This window comes from Epinephelus lanceolatus, chromosome 9, assembly GCF_041903045.1.
Source record: "Epinephelus lanceolatus isolate andai-2023 chromosome 9, ASM4190304v1, whole genome shotgun sequence".
NCBI lineage: Eukaryota > Metazoa > Chordata > Actinopteri > Perciformes > Serranidae > Epinephelus > Epinephelus lanceolatus.
Genome location: NC_135742.1, coordinates 4,119,726 through 4,144,414, shown reverse-complemented (window position 1 = coordinate 4,144,414; position 24,689 = coordinate 4,119,726). Strand labels below are relative to the sequence as shown.

The window sequence follows — 24,689 nt, the reverse complement described above, 5'->3', positions numbered from 1 at the left end:
CCCGTCAAGTTTGTTTTGTAGAGGTCACAACTGTTGTGTGGGGAGTGGCGTACGCCTCTGTCAGGCCTCCTTTTGTGCATCTGCAATGCTTATAAATGAGACACCTGGTCCGTTTGTGTTGCAGAGGAAGAGACCTCTGCGGACGATTTCACTCCTGAACGCTGAACAAGTTTCAGCTGGTTGCTATTTCTAACCCTCACCTCTACATTCCACTAAATCCCCCAAATCTTAACTTACAGCCCCCAGATTTTTTTAAGTTTCCTGTAACAGTTCAAACTCAGCTGATTACCTTGAGGGCCACTTGGAGCTTGGCGGTTCTCTTGGAGTTCCCGGTGGCCTGGTAGGTGGTTCCCTGGATCTCCACAGACATGGTGAAGACCGGAGCGTGCACGGGGCCAGACTGGGACAGCAGGCGGTACTGGAGGCCTGGGTGGATCTGGTTCAGACGCATCAGAGCGTTCATGGGGTGGTTTGGATCCGTCATTCTCCAGTCCAGCACTACAGGAGGAGAGAAGGACGTGAGCTATACAAGACCTGAAACAATTGTTCTGTGGTGTCTGTTCATCGTATCACATGAGGGAACAGGTTGACTGACACAGAGTCACTGAGCTGTTACATGAAGTCTGTGTTACATGTATGAGAAGGAGTTGTCATAGGTTACACTATCTTGGCAGAAGAAACAACAAACGCTTTGGAAAGACAAGAATCTGTGTGACTGTGTTTCAGAATATATAACAACATAAATACACTTTGATTGAAGTGATGAAAACCTTTATCAGCTGCTGGTGATTTTTAACTGTTTCAGAACCTACAAGTAAATTTAATTTGTAAATGTAATCACAAAAACACTTCATTAAATGAAACTAAACCACTGCAGGTAAGAAACAAACACAAGCTCCTGACTGTGTTATATTCCAGCAGAGCAGGAATTCACAGTAAAACTGGTTTAGCTGCTGTTTGAACAATATTTACGCTTTAAAATGCAGAAAGCAGCTTTTAATGATTTAAGGACAACACTGAGGTGCTTCAAGTTTTAGTTGTATGTTTCTACAGTTCCAGGCAGCCATTGATTTCCATTCACATCTGAACTGTAAGAAAATCAATCAGCACCCTTTTAAAATGTTTCTCAAGTGCTGCAGTTTGATGCTTTTTGAACAGAAGGCAAAAAGAGTGAAGTGAAGGTAAGTTTGAATAAATCTGATTAATGTGGGAACAAAAACATTCATGCCTCCAGGCCAGAAAGATTCAGGTTGGTAAAAAAAACATTCAGACTGAAAAGATTTTTGAGATTTTTGCTGCTCACCAAGCAGAAAAATATAAAGCCTCAAGATCATGGTCAGTGTAGCCACAGAGACTTTCTGAGACTAAAACAGGCAGTGATGAATGTAAGAGTGAACGGACACGTGGTTTATTCTCTTGATAATGTTGAATATTGTTACACGCTATATGGCTTCAAACACACACAGGGTTAAAGCCTGCGATGCAGCACCAGTCCGTTAGAACTGAGGAAGCGTCTTGGATGAGAGCTGAAACATCTTCAAGAAACTCAAGCAAGTCCAGTTGCCTACGACACAACACTTAGGGTCGTATCACAATCCCAGTATCTCCCGAAATAAGTTTTAAAGTGTTAGTTGGGATTCACTAGAGTCACACAACAGCACAAACTAACTGATTGAGGCAATGGTACATCAGCGACTACGTGTTCTGGAAGGTAACATTAGCTTGTACTCGTCTTCCTCCGCTTATCCGGGTCCAGGTCGCAGGGGCACCAGCCTCAGCAAAGAAGCCCAGACTGTCCTCTCCCCAGCCACTTCCGTCAGCTCTTCCGAGGGAACGCCGCGGCGTTCCCAGGCCAGCCGGGCGATGTAATCCCTCCAGCGTGTCCTGGGGCGGCCCCGAGGTCTCCGCCCGTTTGGACATGCCCGAAACACCTCCCAAGGGAGGCGTCCGGAAGGCATCCTTACCAGATGCCCGAACCACCTCAACTGGCTCCTCTCGATGTGGAGGAGCAGCGGCTCTACTCTGAGTCCCTCCCGGATGTCCGAGCTCTTCACCCTATCTCTAAGGCTGAGCCCAGCCACCCTGCGGAGGAAACTCATTTCGGCCGCTTGTACTCGCGATCTCGTTCTTTCGGTCACTACCCAGAGCTCGTGACCATAGGTGAGGGTTGGAACGTAGATCGACCGGTAAATCTAGAGCTTCGCTTTCTGACTAAGCTCCCTCTTCACCACAATGGACCGGTTAAGCGCCTGCATCACTGCTGACGCCGCCCTAATCCGCCTGTCAATCTCCCGCTAGTGTTTTTGTAAAAGGCATCTGCTGGCTTTGAAGAACACATCAGTAAGTTTGGTTTCAGTTCAGTTCCCCACCAGAAAGGGCTGTTTGATGGTAAAGCAGTGAAATATTATAAATACTATAGTGTACACTTAACCTGGAAATCCAGATGCCCCGCCCCCAGCAAATCCAAATTTGCACTGCACGGGGATCTGGCCCAGACGAGCAGAGCTCGTTGAATCGCCTATCGGACCAATCAGATCAGTCTATCTGACAGAGGTGGGCTCTGGGCAGGCGTATGATGACATGATGACGACAGCGCTGCGCCGCAGGAGTCCAAAAGTAAACAGCCAAGATGGCAGCTGCCGAAGGACCGCGTCCATTCAATTTAGCTTCGGAAGAAACGCTAAGCCAACTACACTTATCTTTTTCCTTGAGAGAGGAACAGAAGACTGCCCTAGAAGCCTTCGCTTTCAGGAAGGACGTTTTTGCCATTTTGCCGATGGGATACGGCAAAAGCATAATATATCAGTTAGCCCCACTGGTCAGCAAACAAATGGGGCTAACTGCAATGAATAGGTCACCTTGTTTTTTTCATTTGAAATGCCTCAGTTAGTGCCGCACCTTGGGTAGGTAGGGTGTATCGGTGAGGGCCAGACTCAAAATCTTTCTAGATTTGAGTCTGGATTACACTGATTGATTTTTTTAAGGTGGCTAAATACATACAGTTTCACTGCTGCCCTCGTCCACAGCAGTACATTGCTTAGCTTCTGTGGCGGTGCTTCTGTCTGCTTCTCTAAACTGAGGACGAGCCGAACACCTTCTAATGAAGCTTAGAGTAAGTTCAATCAAAAGACTTTCTTTATGCTGTATCCATCTATCCCACTCCCACTGCTTCCTCCAATCAGCTGATTATGGGCGTTCCCTCTCCAGCTTAGCCAATCAAACTTTGTCACGATCTCCTTCAGCCAATCATGTTGCTGCTGCCAAACTTTAAATCTGTTCTCCTCTGCTCCTGTCAGCTGTCATGCCAGGTGGAATTGTCATGCCTTCCTGCACCCCAGTCACCTCCAGTCACCTTATCCAGAGCCCAGGACGAGCTCATCAAAAGCCCACTCCTCTTCACATCCAGATCCTCAGCTCCCTTTTCATCTCATCTCCACCATCAGCATCTAAATAAATGTTCTCTTCTTTCAGAACGAATCTCTCCTGACTGACCTGTAGGTAACACACTTGGTGCTTCTCAAAGTCAAGGAAGGATCCTAAACGGCTGAATTTCAAGGAGGGTATGTCATTGAATCCTGCCGAAGATCTGCTCTAATGTCAAAGATCCTGAGTCCTTTCTTCAGGGAATTTTTCAAGGATACATGTGTGTATCTTTAGTGGGCATTACGCACCCATTTTTTGTGCACGATTTGCTGGAATTGAAGGCAGGGCAGGGCTCGTCATTGAATCACATTTGGGCACTTGCGAGCCTGTTCCGGTGTGTGTTCGTCAATGCTTGGAGGGAGTCTCGCCTAACCTGTGCAGGACCTGACTATGAAGGACCCGTCCTTCCAAGGTAACATCCTTGACTTTGAGAAGCACCAAATGAATATAGTTAAGTACCTCCTACAATCTTTCTTGAAAAAAAAAACAAAACAAAAAAAAAACAACAAAACATCCATTTAATCTAAAAGCTAATGCACCTCCAACACTGAATTTCAAAGCAAAGAAAATATTGACTCTGTAAAACCTAAAATGCTGCGCTCTTGTGCACAGACTCCATCAGCGGTCAATTTCCATCAATAAAACAAGAGTAATAAGCAATAAAAGAGAGAATACACTGGCTGAACTCCCTCCCTCTTCATATCCAGCTGATGAGATGACACTGCCCCTGGTGTTACACAGAGCCACTTCACACCTCCACACTGACAAGAGGTGAGGAGAGCTCTCTGCCTCCCCGGAGCCTCTCAGCAGTAATATCTCACAGATGAATTGAAAATGAAACCGTGACACTGGGCGACATCTATTATAACAAAAGTGCTGACGGTCTCCATAATAAATGCTTTTATTCCCTCTGCTGTGAGTCCAACTTCGTCAACTGAAAGTTCAACATACAAAATTTGCTTAAAGGGACAGTTCACCCCAAAATCAAAAACACATATTGTTCCTCTTACCTGCAGTGCTGTTTATCAGTTTAGATTGTTTTGGTGTGAGCTGCAAAGTGTTGGAGATGTCTGCCTTCTCTCCAGTATAATGGAACCAGATGTCACTCAGCTTGTGGAGCTCCAAGGGCCAAAATATGTTTGAAAAACTCAACACAAGTGTCTCCTTTAAGAAATCCTGACCTGGTTACTCAAGAAAATCCACAGACAATCACAACCGTTCTCGGCTTTCAGTTGCCGATAGTCCACCACGAACATTTTCGTCACCATCTTGTCAACGAAAATGAAATTATGCTGTTGCTGCAGCGGCCCGGGTTCGAATCCAGCCTGTGGCCCTCTGCTGCATGTCATCCCCCCTCTTTCTCTCTCCCCCCTTCACGCTTACCTGTCCTGTCCATTAAAGGCAAAATGGCCCAAAAAATATCTTAAAGAAAATGAAACTTATATTTTGTCTCAGTTTTTGATATCAAGATCTATTTTAGCTCGTCATCGTCTCGTTTTTGTCATGGAAAAAAGGTTGAAGAAAAATCTTGCTCATAGTTTTTGTCAACAAAGTAAATACTGGTGTAGTTCAGTATAAAGAAAATAGTTCCCACATGACACTGCTCACAACAAGGTCTCTGGATTATCTCCGGTAAACAGGTCATGATTTCTGTAAAGAGACATTGCTGTTGAGTTTTTCAGATGTGAGAAATGAGAGGAGGCAGACATCTCTACGGCCGATATCTTCAACACTCTGCAACTCACACCAAAACAATCCACACTGAGAAACAGCACTACAGGTAAGAGGGAAAATAAGTTTTTGATTTTGAGGGGAACAGTCCCTTTAACTCTGCTGAGTCTGTAAACACTTCAGATTAACAGACAGTTATTAGTCATTAAAATGAGACCTGACAGTCCGAACCTTCAGTATCACTGCAGTCTATAGAAATACCTCTCACATGCTGCACTTGATAAAGTTGAAAAGAAAGATTTTTCTGAGGGAAGTCACAGAGGTCAGATGTTCCAGACGCTTCTGCTGTGGTCAGGTAAAACATAAATGTGTATCAGACTTTAATCCTACAGTTTTATGCATCTTAAAGGTCCAGTGTGTAGGACGTAGGGGGATATACTGTCAGAAATTAAATGTAAGTTTTCTTTAGTGTATCTGGGGGGGACGGGGGGACATGACTCCCTCTTCAGTAAAGCTGTCCCCCCCCTAGAATCATTTGAGACACAATTAATAATTTTTTAACAGTGCAGTAGTATTTATTGAAAGCACAATGTAAGCGATGCTCATTATAATCGCGCAATAATGTGCTATTTAAATCTTAAAAGATTTAGTCCCCCCCTCCCATTCCTAGTAGTGGTATATCCCACACTCTTTCCAATGGGCGGGGCTGCTTGGCAGCAGTAGCAGCGTGTGGCTGGACCCGCTGCCCACATCACGCATCACAGAGTAAGATGTTCACTCACACAGACACAGTTTAACTTACACTAAACTCACAAGTCAGTCTTTAGACGCTTTGCTTAACTAAAGACTGACGACTTTCTCCCTGATTTTGTGTTTAGATGGGCAGATACAATTTCAGAGTTTAAAAAAACTCCCTATGTTGCAGAACCAATAGTAAATCTGCAGGGCGGTCCTTCGGTGGCTCACTGAACTCTTGTGCTTGTAAACATAGTCCCACTAGAAACACGTGTAGCGGTACAAAATGGCTCAGCCGCGCTCGCAGAAAACTCCGTCAAAGTTAGTGGATGTTTGTCGCGTTTGCGGCGACACATTCTCGCCAACTAAAAGAAACAAACATAATCTTTTACAAGGCCATGACTCATCCATCCGGCCGGACTATAGAGGGAATCGCCTTGTTGTTTACAAATACTTCCGGGTAGAAAACCAGCAGAGCTTTTAGCTATATATATATATATATATATATATATATATATATATATATATATATATAGCCTATATATCACATTTTTCACATCACTGTATCACCGTTTGGACTAATCTGATGTTTCTAAAGTCTATAAACACAATGATTGAACAAACATTACTATTTCTGTGTGCACGTTTAGCTGGGCTAACCGTTAGCTGTTAGCCCTGTTAGCCCTTAGCGATGTCTGTAATAGGTAATAACTCATTAAACGGTCCGTGAAAAAAAATATCTTTTCCAGCGGATATCTTAGTTACAACATGATTGAGCTAGCAAAGCAGTTTTGTGTTGCTATGTGTGGTATTTATTCAGTTTTGGGAAATCACGATGTCTAGAAAGCAGCAGTGGCTGCAGCTGACAGGGACAGCTAACACTAGCAGCAAAGCTAACATCAGGACGTCATCTGTTAAAAGCCTCCCGTTGTCGGATACGACATGAAATTACTCCAGTTAGCTCAATCATGTTGTTACTCAGACATCCGCTGGAAAAAATATTTTCTTCACGGATGAGCACACGTTTGATAAAACAGAGTTAAATCTCTCGGCATCCATTTTCAAGCTCTCTGTGTGTTTGTTTCCTTGTGGACGAGAAAAGAGGGAGCAAAAATGCAAGAGGCGTTGCTTTGTTGCCGGCCGTTTTCGCCGGTGTGTTAAACACACTTTAGAAAGGAGTGTCCCCAGACTATCAGAAGGCGGAGATCTCTGATTGTCTGGTGGCGAGACTAAACTTAGACAAGTTACAACACATCCCATTTACTGTTAGAACAAGCCCCAGGCCCAGGCTGATAATATAAACTGTCTGCAACATTTCTCCTGCATTGTTCAAAAGCCTACTCAATTATGAGTGCTGCTAAGCTAAAAGCTAATGATTAAGCTCAGAGTTTAGTGATAGTCAGAGAGGACAGGAGAGAAAGAAGAGGGAGAGGACAGGACAAGAGCAGTCAGTGGCAGAGCAATGGGTACCTGTCTGTAGGCTCTCCACCTGTCAGTGAGACAAGCATGAAAGACGTGCAGACGAGGAGCGGTCATTACGCGCGACTATTACGCACGGTTGTGAGGTGCGCAGCGGCAGATCTCACAGCACACTGTTTATAAACCAGTTTACCAGTTTAATTGCAGGAAATGTTTAGTTTTAGCTTAGTTAGTATAGACATTCACTCTGCCTGTTGGAGAGATAGAGAGAAGATTAAAGCGTCAAATTGCGGTAAAAGATGCTGTATAAAAGACAGGCTACAACTTTTTTTCCTTGTCCCCCCCGCTGGAATTATTCTCTAAATTTTACTGTTTATTGTCCCCCCCAACTATGAAATGGGATTTTCACCCCTGTGTATAATCACCTGAAAATTTCAGAGATCGCTTCTCTCCACTCCAGGAAACTTTTACAAATATAAAACCTCCATGGATCATAAATTGATAATACAAAGAGTCATAATTGATCTTGTCTAGACGTCTCTTTTATAATGTTGGTCTATGGGGAAAATGCTTTTTGGGCCTCAGGGGTTTATTTCATTGCAATGCCACGAGTGACCACTGGGAAAAATTAGTTGAAGGCACATTGCACCGCCATGATTCTACAGTAAACCAGAACGGAAAAACCAAACACTGGCACTAGATACATGTAAGGCCATTCGTATTTGCGCATCACTCACCGTAGTTTGAAGCCCATCTTTAACATGACACTGTTTTATTCGGCATTCTTACCAATTTAAATCACCTGGTCTGTTTGATTTGGAGAGGAAGAGACCGCTATGTATAATTTGGCTCCCAGTATAAACCTCCTGAATATTAAACACTGAAGGAATTCTAACTGGGAGAAGTTTCAGCTGGTTGCAATCTGCAGTCCTCATCACTAAACCTCCCTAAATCTTACACACAGCTCCTTTCAGATACTTTATTTTTTGAATTCATCTCCCAACATGTCTTTGATTGACCAGTCTGATTGGTTCATAGAAGCTATAGAAGACAATTAACTCGTCTTAACAGAAGTTTTACACTTAAAGAAACTAAATGCTGAGGGAAAAACACTGTATGACCAAAAGTATATCTTTTATAGTAGTAAACTGATGCACTTATTGTGAGTTACATGACGAACATTGTCTGTCAAATGAATATAAGTTATAATATATCCCTATCTGAGAATCTTTTACAGATTAAGAAATTTATTTCAGCTGCGATCGGTAAACAGGAGGTGGAAGAGAGTCTTTCATAGTTCATCGTATTTACAACATTCATTAAGTAAAAACTTCTGATGGTTGTTTTTGGGCCTTTGACACTTGATAACAGGAGAACTTTCTTCAAGGTTTGTGGAGTCCAAGCGGAGGCCAACAGGCTTCAAACTGAAGGAGTCAAACTGAGAAATGTTTCAAAGCTAAAATATCTCAAGGCTAAACTTCAGTTACTGCTTTTAATCAGTGATGGACTTGATGACATCGAGCCTGAGCCAAAATTCACTTTCATTTCTCATCACTCTGAATAAGGGACTGTTTGTTATTTATGAGGGGGAGGAGGTGGTGCAAAAAGAGGGAGGCATGTCGAATAATTTTTTTGATCACTGGGGACGGATGTTTTTTACCACAGCCAGAAACTGTAGAAACTGAAATTATCGTTGGATTTTCAAATTTCTGAAACCTTCAGAACATTAACTTATTTAAAATTTGGCTGAAAATAAACGCATTGCATTTGCATGAACTATCCAGCACCAGAGTGAAAAACTTTTTTCAACAAACATCAAAGTCAGAAATATCTGATAACTATTTACGGGTGGAGGGAGGGTTGTGCATTTTCCGCCAGTCACTTAGGGAGGCTCAAATAAATAAATAAATAAACAAAGTCACACCACAGCTCCCCCCTTCCCTAATAAATGAAGAACAGTCCCTGATAGCACTGTGAAACAAAATTTATAGAGACATCCTTCCTTAGAACTTGTCGCAGTGTGTGAGAATGTAAAATCGAATCTCTTTAAACGATCACGTTGTCTAGAAAACAGTCATTAACTCCATATCTTAAACATCTTGATAAAGATAATGCTGTGATAATGATTGTAATGTTAATTCCCTCCATATGTCCACCCACAGATGTCCTCTGTCTAACAGGTGTCACTGAGAGAATACTTACAGCCGCTTCGACACACACACACTTGTCTTTTGTCCTGCAGTCAGTGTGTGTAATGACTGTGAGGGTCTGACAGGCACTTAAGACTCAAGTGTGGTTCACTATGAATATGGATGTAGACGATGCTGTGTAAAGAGATGGATGTGAAGGTGCTGATGGACAGGTGCTAGGAGGAAGAGAGGGGGAGGTGTTAATGCACTGTGTGTGTGTGCACTGTGTGTGTGTGTGCGTGGTGGGAGGCATTGAGATAATTGCGTGGCGGCAGCCGGCAGTATTAATCCCTCTCTATCTCTGCCTCCCGTCACCTTCTTTGAACTGGAAGCAGATGAGAGTTGCCGGGGACGATCGTCCCAGTGAGGGCCGATTTAATTACTGTGACACCGGCAGACAGAAAGGAGGGAGCGAGGGAGGGAGGGGGGAGAGGGAGACAAGGCGGGAGGAAGACCGGGAGAGAGATGAGAAAGTAACAGTGAGAGGAAAAGAGAGACGTATACCTACATACATATACCCCTTCTCCACCAAAATGAACATGTGCACGTGGGTTTTTTAAACATGGGACAACCTGCTAAAAATAGAGAGCAGGAAACGCCCCATGTCATCTCCGCCTTTTCTCCATTGTCCAGTCAGATGATTTGAGAGGCGGGCCTTCTGTGGTGGTCACGACAACAAGTTTACAGTTGGTAAACAATGGAGGAGAAACTGTTGGTAGTGGTTGCTGGATACCCAGAGCTATATGGCCTGACGATAGACAGCAGGTTGTCAAACTGCCCCTGAGTCATCCTAAAATATGCCTGTAAACGTCCATGATGGAGGAGAAGCTCCTGGACCAACTGGTGGTACTCCCCATGATCCAGCCTCTTTTTTAGGGTCTCATGTACCCACACAGATCTCTGTTTATCTGCTGACAGCCTCTCACCCTCAACCAGAGCTACAGACAGCACCCTCTGCCTCAACATGGCAGGAGCTACACACTGACTACCGGGAAAAATAGACAGTAGATTGATTACAGAGGAAGGTTAAGATAAGGAGGTGACAGGGTGGTTGCCTGGCAACAATAAAAAGGTGCAGCAGGCATTTTTTTTTTTTACTCGTGGCATTCAATATTAAAAAAGGTAGGGTGGTGCACCTAGCGTTTTGCAACCTGCAAAACATTTTCTGTGTGATCGGGGCCTTATGCTCGATGATACGTAGAAGGAGACGCATGGGGGCCTCTGTCTGTACTCTGGGTTCAGTTCGTCCGTATTTGTGCATGTTCCCTGAAAGCTTACGAATACAGACAAAGCAATGCTGCACCCCTTGAAATCATGAAGGCTTTGCATTGTGGTTCAAGGGAGATACGACCATAGGAGACGACGAAGGCATTTAAATAATTGCGGAACGGAATGAACCGGTTATTGAGAATTCTCTGCCCACATGTCCAGATGTATGTAATGGCCTCACAGAACGCCGCCGTCTACAACGCTGCCTCATTTATAGGTACACATTACGACCTCCTCCACCGTCGCCTCATTCCTTGTTGAGTGGAACTATTAGGTCTCTATCTAAAACTTGTTGCAGACCAATTTAGAGAGATGTTAAAGAGCTGCTTGGACAGAAAGGAAAAGCATTTTATGGTGGCCCATCATTGCATTATGTTGGAGCTAAAATTTGAGCGCCGTATTTCCTTCACTGCCAAGTAAAGCCGATCGGAGCTGGAGCTGATAGACACCCATGACTACTGCAGAGGCGTTTGTAGTAGTAAATGCTGATTGTAACCTTTCCAATAAATATAAAAACCCAGATTTTAGTGGGTGTGAGTTTTTTTTGTGCAGCAGGAAAGAGGTTTTATACTGTGTATAGTTCCTACATCAATGCACTGCTGAACTCCTTTGCATGAGCATTTGCAAGATTGTCTTATATTGTCTACAACAGCATATTTCCAGACACTTTGAAACTGGAGAAAACTTAACACTTGATGATTCACAGAGAAGTTCTAATGCTTCTTATTTTCCTACGATTTCTGTGGAGGTTTATTGGTGGTGGACGTCTGAGACAGTGACATCCTGGGGAAGTCACATCGAATTCAAAAATATGTGCATCATGTCTGAGTTCAGATCTGAGTTAGTCTGAGCTGCAGCTGCTGACTGTGTTGGTAAGTGCAGTGCTTGACGTGGGCCAGTACTCACTGGAACACAGTACCAGCACTCTGCAGTTTACTCTCTGATGTACCGAGACTTTTTCCTGCACACGGGCACATCTCACAAGCTGCTGGTTCTCTCTTGCCCCTCTCCATATCAGCTTCTTCATGATTCATTTTGGCTCTCAATCAGCAGCATTACCCAGAGGGCACGACGTGACGTTCACCTGTTCCTGTCCTCCCCTGCCTGCTTCTCTGTGTTGGCGGCTGGTCTAATGGAGCTTTGAAAGTCAAATCATAAGTTACTATATAATGACGAAAACTCTGTTTGTGTGTGTGTTCCATGTTTTTCTCCTCACTGACTTGGTCAATCCATGTGAAATTTGGCACAGTGGTAGAGGGTCATGGGAGGATGCCAATGAAGCAATATTACATCAATTGGCCAAAGGGGGGCGCTATAGCAACCGACTGAAATGTCAAACTTTGAATGGGCATATCTCATGCCCCGTATGTCGTAGAGACATGAAACTTTGCACAGAGATGCCTCTCCTCATGAGGAACACATTTGCCTCAAGAACCCATAACTTCCGCTTATATAGATTTTCCGCCATTTTGAATGTTTTGAAAAACACTTCAAATGGATCTCTTCCTAGGAAGTTTGAGCGATCTGCATGAAACTGGGTGAACATAATCTAGGGACCAATATCTAAAGTTCCCTCTTGGCAAAAGTTGGAAAACTTACTAAAACTGAGCTTCTATAAGGCAATGAATATTGCGGAGGCCGTGGCTCATCACATAAAGGTGTATAACATCTCAAGGGTTTCACCCATCACCACGCAACTTTGTAGGCATATGACCACACATAATCTGAGGGGACCCCTCCATTATTGACCCCATCAAACAAAATGGGGGCGCCAGAGAGCTCATTTCTTATCTAGGCCTAACCGCCATATGGACTTTTACTAAACTTGGTAGATATGTAGAACAGGACGCCTCAAGGTGACTGGAGAAATTTAACTCTAATTGGCAACTGGGTGGCGCTATAACAACAGAAAAATGCTTCAAAATGGCTAAAATGCGACCGATCGCTGTGGCTCCCCCTGTGGACCAATGTTGGTGTTGTTCTAATTTTTGGTATGACTAAGTCATGGTATGGTATGCTGTACATAATCATGGAAACTGTCAGTGTGTCATTCTGTCTGTCCCACGTTTTTCTACTCACTGACGTGGTCAATCTATGTGAAACTGCACATAGGCATTGAGGACTGGCATAGGTAGAAGGTGACAAAGCTACCAATGGGTATGGACTAGTAAAGTAATATAAGTCGTTACCAACAGAACTCCAGGTAATATTATTACATTTGCAATGTCACGTAACACGTTACCACCCAAAATTAACTGTTGATTGTTTTTATTTTTTATTCATTCGTCTGCGTCTAAGGAGTTGGGCTCCAGTTTGCTTTTTTTCATCCCAGTGATCGGCACATCTGGGTGATTGTGTCAAATGACCGTTAGTATGTTGGATGTTTTTCCATTAAAATTTCGTACAACAGTGGAGCAACTGTGACTGTCCCCTCCTTACACAGCTGTCTCCAATGCTGTTGTAGCTGACTGGCACACCAGAACACTCACAGGTGAGTCTTCTAACTCTGGTGTGTTCATCTGCGCTCGTCATAGTGACTGACTCGCCAATCCATTTGTTGTGCTAACCTGAACCTTAGCATTTGTCTATTGTGTTACATCTGATAAGCCCACACATCATGATCCCTATCTCTTAATTTATTAGAATTTGATCCTTTGTCTGTCTGTCTGTCTGTCCTTGTGTCCAAGGCTATTCATTTATTGAAAAAGGTCGAGGCTGGTAAATTGTTCAGTATCATCACACTGTTGTTGATATAATAGGTGAAATTAGACCAAGTGGTAACCACGGCATGTGAATGCATGAGTGGGTCAGATTTACTGGAGGAGAACCTTCATTAGGCTGAACAATATCCCCCATCACTGGATTTATATGTCAGTAAACTACAATAAAGTTGACCCTACAGTGCTCTGATTACTGGCTATGAAACAACATGACCCTCGTACATGTTATAGCACTTAGAAAGAAAACCAAACAAAGTGAAACTCTATCAGGGAGCTGCACCTTGTGAAAATAAATCCAAACCTCTATGACTGAATGTGTGAGTTTACTTTGAAAGGACACAGGAAGTGTCCACGCTCAGCAGTCAGACAGGAGTCAGGTTAATTTCCAGGGCTGGTACCTGCGGTTATTCCACAGGCTAGTTAATAACATGTCGGGCAGGAAATCCAAAGTGTGGGATCATTTTGAGAAGGTGAAGGACGAACCCAAGGTGATATGTAAACTCATCTTCATTGGTCGACTACAAACATGACGTATCATCTGAAACATGGAAGTAGCTACATGCCCATTAGCCCACAGCGTCATTAACAGGCGGCTCGCTCAGTGTGTGACGTGCACTTGGAGATAAAATATAGGCCTATATTAATGAAGGTTCATTAGTACGGTTTTGTATTTCTCTGTAATGTAGCACAGTGTTAACAATGTTACTGACACTATTCTTTCTCACACCTTCAACTCAAACCACCAAAATATATCATTTAATCATTACATTCATATCAGAAACATGCAGGAGACTAGTCCACTGATGGACCCTGGTGACGACTGATGGTCGACTAGGAAAATTCTTACTCGGGGGCAGCAAGTAAAACGGTAAAGTAACTTAATACTTTCAAATGAAGATGACTAATGATATGTAATGAATTGCATTTTTATGAACACTTGCAGCACGAAGGAGAAGTTTGCCTTCATCATTTCATTTTAACTCAGACCAGGATCTTTATCCAAAGACAAACTTGTCTCAACAGCGCTGATGTAACGTTAGCATCAGCAAAACCACCTGCGGCTCCGTCCACCTCTAATGAGACGACCACTTCTTTTCAGTAACCTGGTTTGTATTGTTCATCCATCACCAGTGAACCGACTCCCTTTAAAACCTCAGGTGAGTAACAGCAGCACACTCACCAGCATGCTTCAGTCTCCATCTGCATATTGTAGTGTATATATTGAATATAGCTTTTATTTCAGTGCCACCATCACTGCTTCTATCTTTTCATGCTAACAAAAATCCTAATCTCAGGTGACGTCACACTGAGCTGAATGAACCTCTCTAATGAAGACTAAAAACCACTGATGGACAGTTTGATGTTGACATTAAGACAGTGACACACAGACCTTCTCTAACCTGAGCTCTGATAACCTCTGAATGTGTCTTTCAGCTCCAGCAGCTTCATTTCCTCCTCTTTTTTTTCTCCTCACTGGCAGCTATTTAGAAATCTGATAACTTCACACAATTTTCTGCTTCAAGGAAACATTTCACTTAAAAGCCAACAGCTCCTTGAAGAATTTAACTGCCTTTTAAACCTGTTTGGTGCAGCTGGGCAACGCGCTGAATGATGCCACTTTGAGATACAGTGAGCCGGTGACAATTCAATGCACTGAACTGGATTCCTAATACGATGGTGTGGAGATATCAGACATGGCTGCTTAATTTCAAACGCTGGGCTACAATGGAGCGCAGTCGGGCAGCGTCGGGGTATTTTCTCTCCTCTGATACAGAGATTGAAGTGAAAACCTTCTGACAGCAGGTTTAACCTAACAGGCCGTCTTGATCCTCAAACACAGAGAGAGCGTCCTGGTCTCTAAGAAAAAGCTCAGCCTCACTGCTCGCTGCTTTCAGCTCCACTGACTCGCTTTTCCACCTTTTACACAGAGCCTGTCAGGAAGCACCTTGTTTACAGTCAACTGTAGTTTACAGCGCACACACACACACACACACACACACACACACACACACACACACTGAACACCACAGCCTTTTGTCTCTGTCATTAGCTACAACTGAGCGACAAAGTCTTCAATCAATATCCACTTATCTGCTGTTAAGAGACAAACACTCAGCTTCCTCCTGGGGAGTCGGCGTGCACGTGATGTGGGTCCAACCAACAACACTGACGACCTGACACCTCACATTGTGTGCTTACATGTAAGATTTGCTGTTTTTATTCTAGAAAATTCACAGTTTTCAATCTTATCAAGTGGAGAGGCATCTTAAGCACTGTTTGCATGGGAAGAGTGTTACCTGGGGAGGTCAGGTCATTTGTAACAGTACGTATCATGAGTCAGGAAGTCGGCTATATTGGAGATACTGGAGGTAAACAATGAAACTGGACAATAATAATAATAATAATGATGAATAATTATGATTATTTTTCAGGGCTTTTGTGCCCTTCATTTAACAGGACAGTGGTATTGTGAAGGAGAGAAAAGAGGGGGGGATGACATGCAGCAAAGGGCCACAGGTCAAATCGAACCCACAGCTGCTGCAGCAAGTACATAGCCTTTGTACATAGTAGGCCTGTCACGATATGTGGTAGGTTGGTTAATTGTACGGTAAATTTAAAGGGAGACAGTAACTTTTTGGCCGCGATTAATTGCCATATTCACGCGTTTGTTTTCCTCGTCTCTCTCCACCAAAGAGACTGGACGACAAGAGCGTTCACTGCCGTGCATCGTCTGGCAGCCAGGTGAGTTGGTTCATTCGTGTAATGAACGGAGGGAAAGCTCTTTAGATTTAGATTGCCAAAAGTTATTACAAGTCAGGGACATGAGCTCAAAACTAGAATTACCACCCTGTGGTTGTATGTCTCTGCGCACCTAAGTTTCTGATACACTTTCCATCCATGTCAGTGACAACATGGACGCATCACACACAGAAGATCCATACAATCAGCACAGTTTCAAGATCAGAGTCACCAATTCAGTATCTGACCAAATGTCTCCCCTTCTGTTCCTGAGACATGATGTTGACTAACGTTAGTAATTCATAACGTCAGTTATTTGAGGTCATGTTCAAAGTTTCTGCTTCTGCAATGTGCCTCTTTTCCGGTTGAGAATTAAGGAGGCTGTGTTGGCAATTATAAATCTTTTTTTTAAAGATTATTTTCATGGCTTTTTGTGCCTTTATTAGAAAGTACAGGTTGAGAGAGTGAGGAGGAAACAGAGGGGGGACGACATGCAGCAAGGGGCTGCAGATCGGAATCGAATCTGCAGCCGCTGCGACAAGGAGAGAGCCACAAAATGAGACCTTTGTCAGTAATTCAGGGGGATAGAAGGCTCATGTTGCTGCACACCATGGAGACCCATTTACTAACAAAGCAAGCTCAAATGCATCAAAAGAGCAAAATCTCCAAAGATGACGAGATGGATGACGTGTGGTAAGATAAGGTTCTGTTTGTTTAATCCATATTCAACACAGTGGGTGAACACTGTAACATCAGTGCTAGTGGAGCTGTGTAGAGCGTCTGTGTTGTGTAGATAGTTAGAAAAGACTGTGCACATTATATCTGCAGGATAATGGATGACTACATCACATGAGGACCCTGGTAACACAGGTCCTGTGCAAATCAGGGTTTTTGAGCACTAAGGGACACGAACTGTGATGTGGATATTCGCAACAAAGAGTCCAAACAAACCAAGGACAACTCAAAACTCAATGATGAAATTCACTAAACAGAAACACTGTGTTGGCTCCACACGAGCAGACACTGAGCGATCACTGTGCTGAATCATGTCTGAACCAACAGCCCTAAACACAGTATCTAACATAAGGCCTCTATCAGCCTCATGCATCAGTCTGCCTTTAGTTATTTACATACTTGACTGGTCCACTGTAGTTTGCCTCGTGTTCAGAGGCGAGAAGATTCAGGTCATCTGAGCAAACTGTGATCCTCTGAAACAAACAAGCTGATGGTCAAAGTCACCTTTCATCCTTTTGATGAAGTCTCTGTCGTCTGACCTGGCGTCCTCCCGGAGCCTCTTCTGACAGCCGCCTGCAGGGCGCAAACAAACACACTGATCACCTGAAACCTCACAAACACACGCACAAACACGTCACCTGAACACATCATTACGATCATCATTATTTTCTAACTGAACATTATCTAAACAGAGGAGTTTACAGGCTGCGTTACAGGGCGGCACAAAGTAGAATATGGTGGGGAGATAAACATAGGAATCCAAATAGTGACACTCATGGATACGCACAGAAAACCAAAATAATGCAGACACACACACACACACACACACAAACAGAGACTCATATGAAGAGAAAACCCAACTGAACACACACCTTCTAACAGCCTCTGTGAGGGCTTGCTGGCGGGAAGAGGATCCATACTCAAGACCTTGTAAAGCTGTCCAAAGGCTAGGAGGCGTAACGCATGCTGAAACACACACACACAGACACACACACACACACGCACACAGACAGAATAAGGTCACATCACTGTATTGGTAAAGCAGCAGAAGTGTGCACTCAGAGAAGAACAGGCAGCAGCGATATCATTTATTCTCTGATCAACGTGCTTTAATTATCGGGGAAACTCGTGCGAGCGGCCCAACATTTGTGTAAACCAGCGAACTCTGTGGGGAGAAACTTCATGCATTATAGAGAGGAGGAATAAACAGTCAGTGGGCTCTGACGAAAGAGGAAAAGAAAAGGAAAGAAAAATATTCCCAGAGAGCAAAACAAAGGCAGAAACAAACAGAGACGGAGGAAAATATGAATTTGAGAATGTCTTCATATTTCTCAGCGCTGAGCCCACAGTTCCCACCCGGGGGCGGACTTTGTTGTTCCATGTGCCATGCAGCAGCAGTGGTAGTAGTAGTGTCGGTGTGGGTGTGAGCAGGGAAGAGTGTTCCCACGCTCATTAGGTGGCTAATTAGGCTGCCAGTTCGTCAAGCCTGCGCTGCACTGAGGGGCTGCTTATCCGAGGTCAGAGTCCGGGCTTCTGCGGCCACTCAGCTATTTATAGTGCTGACGTGAGACTCGGGGCTCCACCGAGGTGGCCGAGGACTCGCTTTAAATAGCCCTCCTTCAATCAGCGGAGCAGGAGGGGAGCGTTACTCGTCCAGTTTCCTGAAAGAACTGCTGACTTTGGTGCAGTGGGCGGCGTGGAAGTGCACCCCGGTGGGACGTTTCAAGGTCTCACGAGTCGCTCGGCTGAGGTTCAGCTGATGATTACGCTCGGTTAAGTTTACGTCTGCGGCTGCTTTTATAGCAGGAAAACAGGAAGGGAAGTTTTATAGCGCTCAGGGGGGGATGTAAAGACAACGTCCATAAAGCAGCAGATTAAATGAAAGACTTACTATCATGCACGTTATGTAAAGTGTGTCTAAAATCAGGACACATCTGCGGCTTTACATTAATTCACCTCCAGGGACAAACTCTGCTTCTAAACGACTCTCAGGAGTTTCAATTCCCAACTTCGCTCTCTGAATATTTTCCCACACAGAGAATTTGTCGAGCAGCTCCAGTTTGAATGTACTTTCATCCCAGACTTGATGAAATCTGAGGTGACTTTATTTGTGTGTGTGTGTGTGTGACTCCATCACCTGTGGGACCAGTTAAACCCTGTGCAGCTGTGGCCCCGGGGCCAGAGACAAGAGCCTGTTAATTGAAGCTTTTAATGTTCACGCTCCTGGAGCAGAGAGGATAATGGAGATGGGAAATGATCCTATCTTCCTTAACAGCTACTGTTAAAGTGCCCTTGAGCAAGGCATTAAACCTCCAGTAAATTAACAACAAAAGGACCTCATCAAACCAGCTCACCTGCAGATACAGAGCCCACTATCACTCTGAAACAGGTGAGAATACTGTGGGTTATTATAACTCATTTGACTACAGAGAGGGTTTTACCTTAAAGGAACAGTGTGTAAGATTTAGGGGCATTTAGTGGCGTCTAGCGGTGAGGATTCTTTATTTCAATCAGCCAACAAATTTCTCGCAATTAGAATTCCTTCAGTGTTGATTGTTCACAAGGTTTTTACTGGGAGACAAATTGTCCACAGAGGTCTCCTCCTGTCCAAAACAAACGGACCCAGTAATTTAAACAGCTAAAAACACTGAATAAAGCAGCTTCATGTTACAAATTGAGCCGGTCTCACTCTGAAGTCTGCAAATACTGGTGCTTGGTCAGTGACGAAATGGAATACAATACGACAGACAATAATTGTAAGTATGTACATATACATTATGTCTGAAACAATTAATAGATACATTTAACAGTCAAAAATTAGTCGCCAGCAATCAGTTATCAGTCACTCATACACAATACACAGTGACGTGCCAAAACTTGGGCGAGCGTTTCTTTGGAGGTCCAGTATTATTAATTGTTTTAAAGGTACCTTAATCCTAACATACTTTTACAACCCAGTCTCACTCAGAAATCGTTGAAATCCGACACTTGGAAAGTGACCTTCGACATCAGACACCAACGATAAAAGTAGGGCTGTAGTCAGTCAAAGAAAATCTTGGTCGACTAAAGTCGCACATAATGTTTAACTAATCGATTAGTCGTGGGGAAAAAAAAAATCTGCACGTTATTTTTACTTCTGCGGTGGTGTGTCCGTGTCACTCTGCAAACACTAGTCGGCGGTGGAGGACTGTGTTAAGTGCTGTGAAGTTTGGTTCAAATCAAACTTTATTTATATAGTTGATTCAAAACACATTAAACACACATTTCAAACACAAGTAAGCAAATCAGCTTCACTATAACTCGCAGCATTCACAGACAAACCCTTGTCTTTATCTGGACACATTTCCCCCACCAATACGACATGCTAACGTTATTAGCACAAGTCTATGGCGTTTTACATTGTATAAATTAGCCTAGCGTCTAGCGATCTTTTCCTCTTCTCATATAAAACCAGGGACAACAGCAACATGTAACAAAGGTAACGGCACATAATTCGGCTCCATTACAACTCACAACATTCACAGACAAAACAACTGTCTTATACTAAACACGTTTTCCAAGCAAATACAACATGCTAACGGTATTAGCGCCAGCCTATGGCATTTTACATGGTATACATTAGCCTAGCGATGAGCAGAGATTTCCTCTGCTCATATGAAGCCAGGATAAATCCTGAAGTATAATCCCTGAAGGATAAATCACACACACGACTTAAAATGCTATTTTAGTAGAGGCTTTACTGTCTTCATAATTTATTGTTTCTTAAATACAAGTAAATGCAAGCTTCGTTTCCACTGAGGGAAATGGTTTCAGCTTACAGAAACAGACAGGAGGTCTGCGTCACCGCGACGCTGAGCGTGAGGGTGGGTGAGTTCAACTTTCTGTCACAGGTAACTTAGCCTGTTTCCCCACCGCAGGAAATAATGGATTAATCCTGGAAAGCTGTTGATGAAGCACTTTTCTCCTTATGACAGTAACACGGCGATTATTCGATCAATGAGAATTTGGTCAGACGAGAGCATAGCGACCAAATAATCAACTAGTCGACCAGGAGACTACAGCCCTAGACAAAAGCCATCCTTTCAAGTTGGCCAGACGCCACTATTGTTTAACGGCGCCCAGCGGTGTCGGGGAAACACGGTGGTACAACAACAGTTGAGGGGGCGGAAGTCCGAGGAGGGTGTGTGGGAGGGGTGGTGGATGGGTCCAACAACCCCCGACTTTCCCCTGAAAAGGCTGGTGTATGCTTCCCCTACAATTGTAAAGCCAAACCCTGTTCTTTTTTCCCAAACCCAACCACGTGCATGTGTTGGCAAAACGTAGCCGCATGTTTTCGTTGTTGAACGAAAAAAAACGTCAATTCACAGTGTTGTACCGACATAGTGCTTTTATTTTGAAAGAGACTGTATGTGGACATTAAATTTCTTGTGAAAACAGGAATTATTATCAGTATTTTGGGAACAGACGGGATTCAGTGTCTTGCTGAAGGATACAAGAATACATGCTGGAGGAGCCGGGGATCAAACCGCTGGACTTCTGAGTAGTCAACGACCTGCTCTACCTCTGAGCCACAGTCGCCCACTCGACTGCGACAATATGATTTTTAAAAAACATTCAATTCCGTTTCTACTGTGTCAGTTTTATTTACACGTTTAGCTGGGACAGAGAGAGTAATTTATTGTCTTATTGAGGCGGTGACATCACTGTTTCCTGTGGTGTTTAAGAGCCAATCAAAGTGCTTGATTTCAAGTGCTGCACAAAGACAACAAAGACTGATTAACTTTATAGGTTTTTTAAGAAAAGATGGTAAAAAAGAGCAGGCACAACAATGAGAATGGCTCTATCTGGAGCCAGGGTTTGGTTTGTCCGTTCTGGGCTACTGTAGAAACATAGCGGTGCAACAAGGACGACAAGGAGCCGCTCCCTATGTAGATATTAACAGCTCATTCTAAGGTAACGAAAACTCAAGGATTCTCATTATCACGTGATTATGCACTCAAGACAACATACTTATTTTATTATATTCTATTTCTGCCAATATATCCCCCTACACACTGGACCTTTAAACCTCTGAGCTGTTTTTAATAAATCCAGCCTGAGGTTCACTTTATTGTAGATTTTTTTTTTTTTTTTGGAGCCAGGAAATAAAAGTTTCTTCACTCAGAACAAAGACAGAAGTTTTATTAACAGTCAGAATATAAAAAACTGTCCATCTCACATACAGTATAATGGGAGTCCATGCTTTTTGGTTGGCAGTTTGAAAAGCATCCAAGGCCCTCTGATTATCAGTCAAAAATCCTTTATTAATACACAGATAATCACCATAACCCTGTATTATTAAAGGATTTTCAACTTATAATCAGAGGGCCTTGGATGCTTTTCAGACTGTCTAACAAAGCCATGGACTCCCATTGTAAGTAAGCTGGAGAGTCACTGTTTCTTTCAGGGGTGCAAAGTCATCATGGGTGACGAAGACGCAACCCCCCCCCCCCCAAGGTTGTCTGAAGGCACACCCCACTGGGAAGACATTCTTTAAAGTATTATTTTCAAAATTTGTATTTCCAGTTGATTCCAGGATGAAGACATGGGGAACAATTCATCCTAGGATTACTGTAATCTTACTGCTACAACAGTAATGTAATTAACATCAGATCAGCGTACTTAAAAAAAGAGTTCCTTCAGTTTCTATTGTTCAGGAGGTTTTTACCAGGAGACGAATTATCTGCAGAGGACTGTGGCTAAAATACGTTTTGTTTCCTGACCCCTCCACAGAAGCAGATTGCTTAGCTTCCATGTCATGCTGACACGTGCTGTATGTCATATCCCGTCTACAGATAACTACCTCATACAACCCCACTTCAAAATCTGAGCTGCCTCTTTAAGATATTTTTTACAAACTGCAGAAGAAGAGGAAGAAGTCACTGAGAGCAGCAGAAGGTGCTGACGGGTGAAGTGGACTGACCTGTGCGCTGTGTGTGATGGCGTCCGCCTGCTGGGCGCTGAGGTCAGACAGGACGTCTGTGGGTTCCCTCTCACAGGGGTCGTGAACTCCTGGCCCTCCTGTAAATAAAAACCACAGCGGGCTCTGACTCAGACAGGAGAAGACCTCCGAACAGCAACACACACTCTGAACCCACTCTAATTTCTCCTGACAGGAAAACACGAGGAAATAATTGACTGGTTCCTGCTGCGTACACTCTGACTGCAGCAGTAACTCATCAATGATTCAGGGCTTTCAGGAACAACTTGCCATTTCAATGCGGAGGGCAACCCTAAACCACATTTAAAAAATCCAATCACATCATCACAAACTGGCTGCTCTGCTCTGATCAAACATGGGAACTGAAGGTTTCCCACAACAAGAAAAATAAATCTGAAAAACAGGAAACATTTTTACTTGAACTGCTCGACAATAAAAAGAAATCCTCAGAGGGTAAATGTTTACACAGTTTAGAAAGTCGTGTACATCTTTCTAAAATACTGTGTACTCCACCACCAACTTCTGCTGAATGAAAAACATGTAATAGTTAAATTAAACCATCATTCATGCTGCTGTGAATCCACTGAGACTCTTCAGGAGCCCTGAGGGGACCTGCACCCCAATTAATGCACTGTAGAGTACTAAAAGACTGAGTATAGGTGATACTACACTGCATCACTGCTGACGCTCCACAGTCTGCCGTCCAGGCCATGAATCTTTGGGAGGCTGCAGCCAAACACCAGGTTATCCTAAAACACATTCACTTAAGATGTTTCTTAATGTTTCTCCTGAGAATAAAAAACTGTTTCCGTGCATCTTTCTGCTTCTTAGTTTATTTGCCTGCTCGCTGCTGATCCCTGGGCTGACTCCTTTTTTATTAGGTGTCAGGGGACATGACAGCGCAGAGAGAAAGTGGAACGCTGAGCACAGTCGCCTCGTGCTGCCCTCAAGTCAGAGACAGCTTTTCTAAAAACAAGTTTGAGCTTCTGTATTATTTCACAAGTTAACAGGTCATAATGTAGCAATGAGTTTCTTTATTGGATTTTTACAAATATTAAGAGAAAACAATGGAAACAGCTGAAAATGCACAAACTAATCACTGGAAAAATGTTGGCATTGTACGTTTGTGCAAACCACAGATATGTTACATTTGTACATTACCATACCATTTTAACAACACTGTTGTAAAGATGTGGTAAGGTTTAGGAAAAGATCATGTGTTGGCTAAAATACCTGCTTCTGGGGGCACAAGCCCTGCAGGAAATGCAACAAGCTCTCAGTCTTAAACAAGTGCTTTTTGTGGCACTATCCCTGCTGGAAAAACAGTAACAGGTCCCGTCCATGTTTTGGGGCGAAAGAGCCCTTTGAAAAAAGAGCCACAGGCCGAAAAGCCGCTAGAAAAAGAAGATAGGTCCCTAAAAAACATCCACGTTCGAGGGCTGAAAAGCAACCGGAAAAAGATCCATGGGTCTCTTAAAAACACGCATGCTGGGGGCTTAAAAGCTTTAGGAAAAACAGCAACAGGTCCCTAAAAATCACCCATGTTTGAGGGCTGAAAAGCCACTGGAAAAAAAGCCATGGGTCCCTAAACATTACCCATGTTAGAAGCTTAAAGCTGCGGGAAGAACAGTGATGGGTCCCTAAAAAACACCCACAGCTGGAGGCTGAAAAAGAGCCACAGGTCTCTAAAAAAACCCAACAGACACTCAGGGCTAAAAAGACAGTGATGGGTCCCTAAAAATCACCCACGTTGGGGGCTGAAAAGCTGTAGGAAAAACAGTGATGGGTCCCTAAAAATTACCCATATAT

General features: G+C 43.5%; 1 protein-coding gene across 2 annotated transcripts in view; it reads right to left on the bottom strand.

The window, feature by feature from the left end:
* Positions 1 to 24,689, bottom strand: part of LOC117252484 (spermatid perinuclear RNA-binding protein-like) — a 150,687-nt gene that overhangs the window by 22,591 nt on the left and 103,407 nt on the right. For both annotated transcript variants that reach the window (XM_033619443.2, XM_078171180.1), the window contains exons 9-12: positions 22,863 to 22,960; positions 17,773 to 17,866; positions 17,405 to 17,473; positions 290 to 498 (exon numbers count right to left, since the gene is read on the bottom strand). In XM_033619443.2, coding sequence (XP_033475334.2) covers positions 290 to 498; positions 17,405 to 17,473; positions 17,773 to 17,866; positions 22,863 to 22,960 — 470 coding nt within the window. The remainder of the gene's footprint in view (positions 1 to 289; positions 499 to 17,404; positions 17,474 to 17,772; positions 17,867 to 22,862; positions 22,961 to 24,689) is intronic.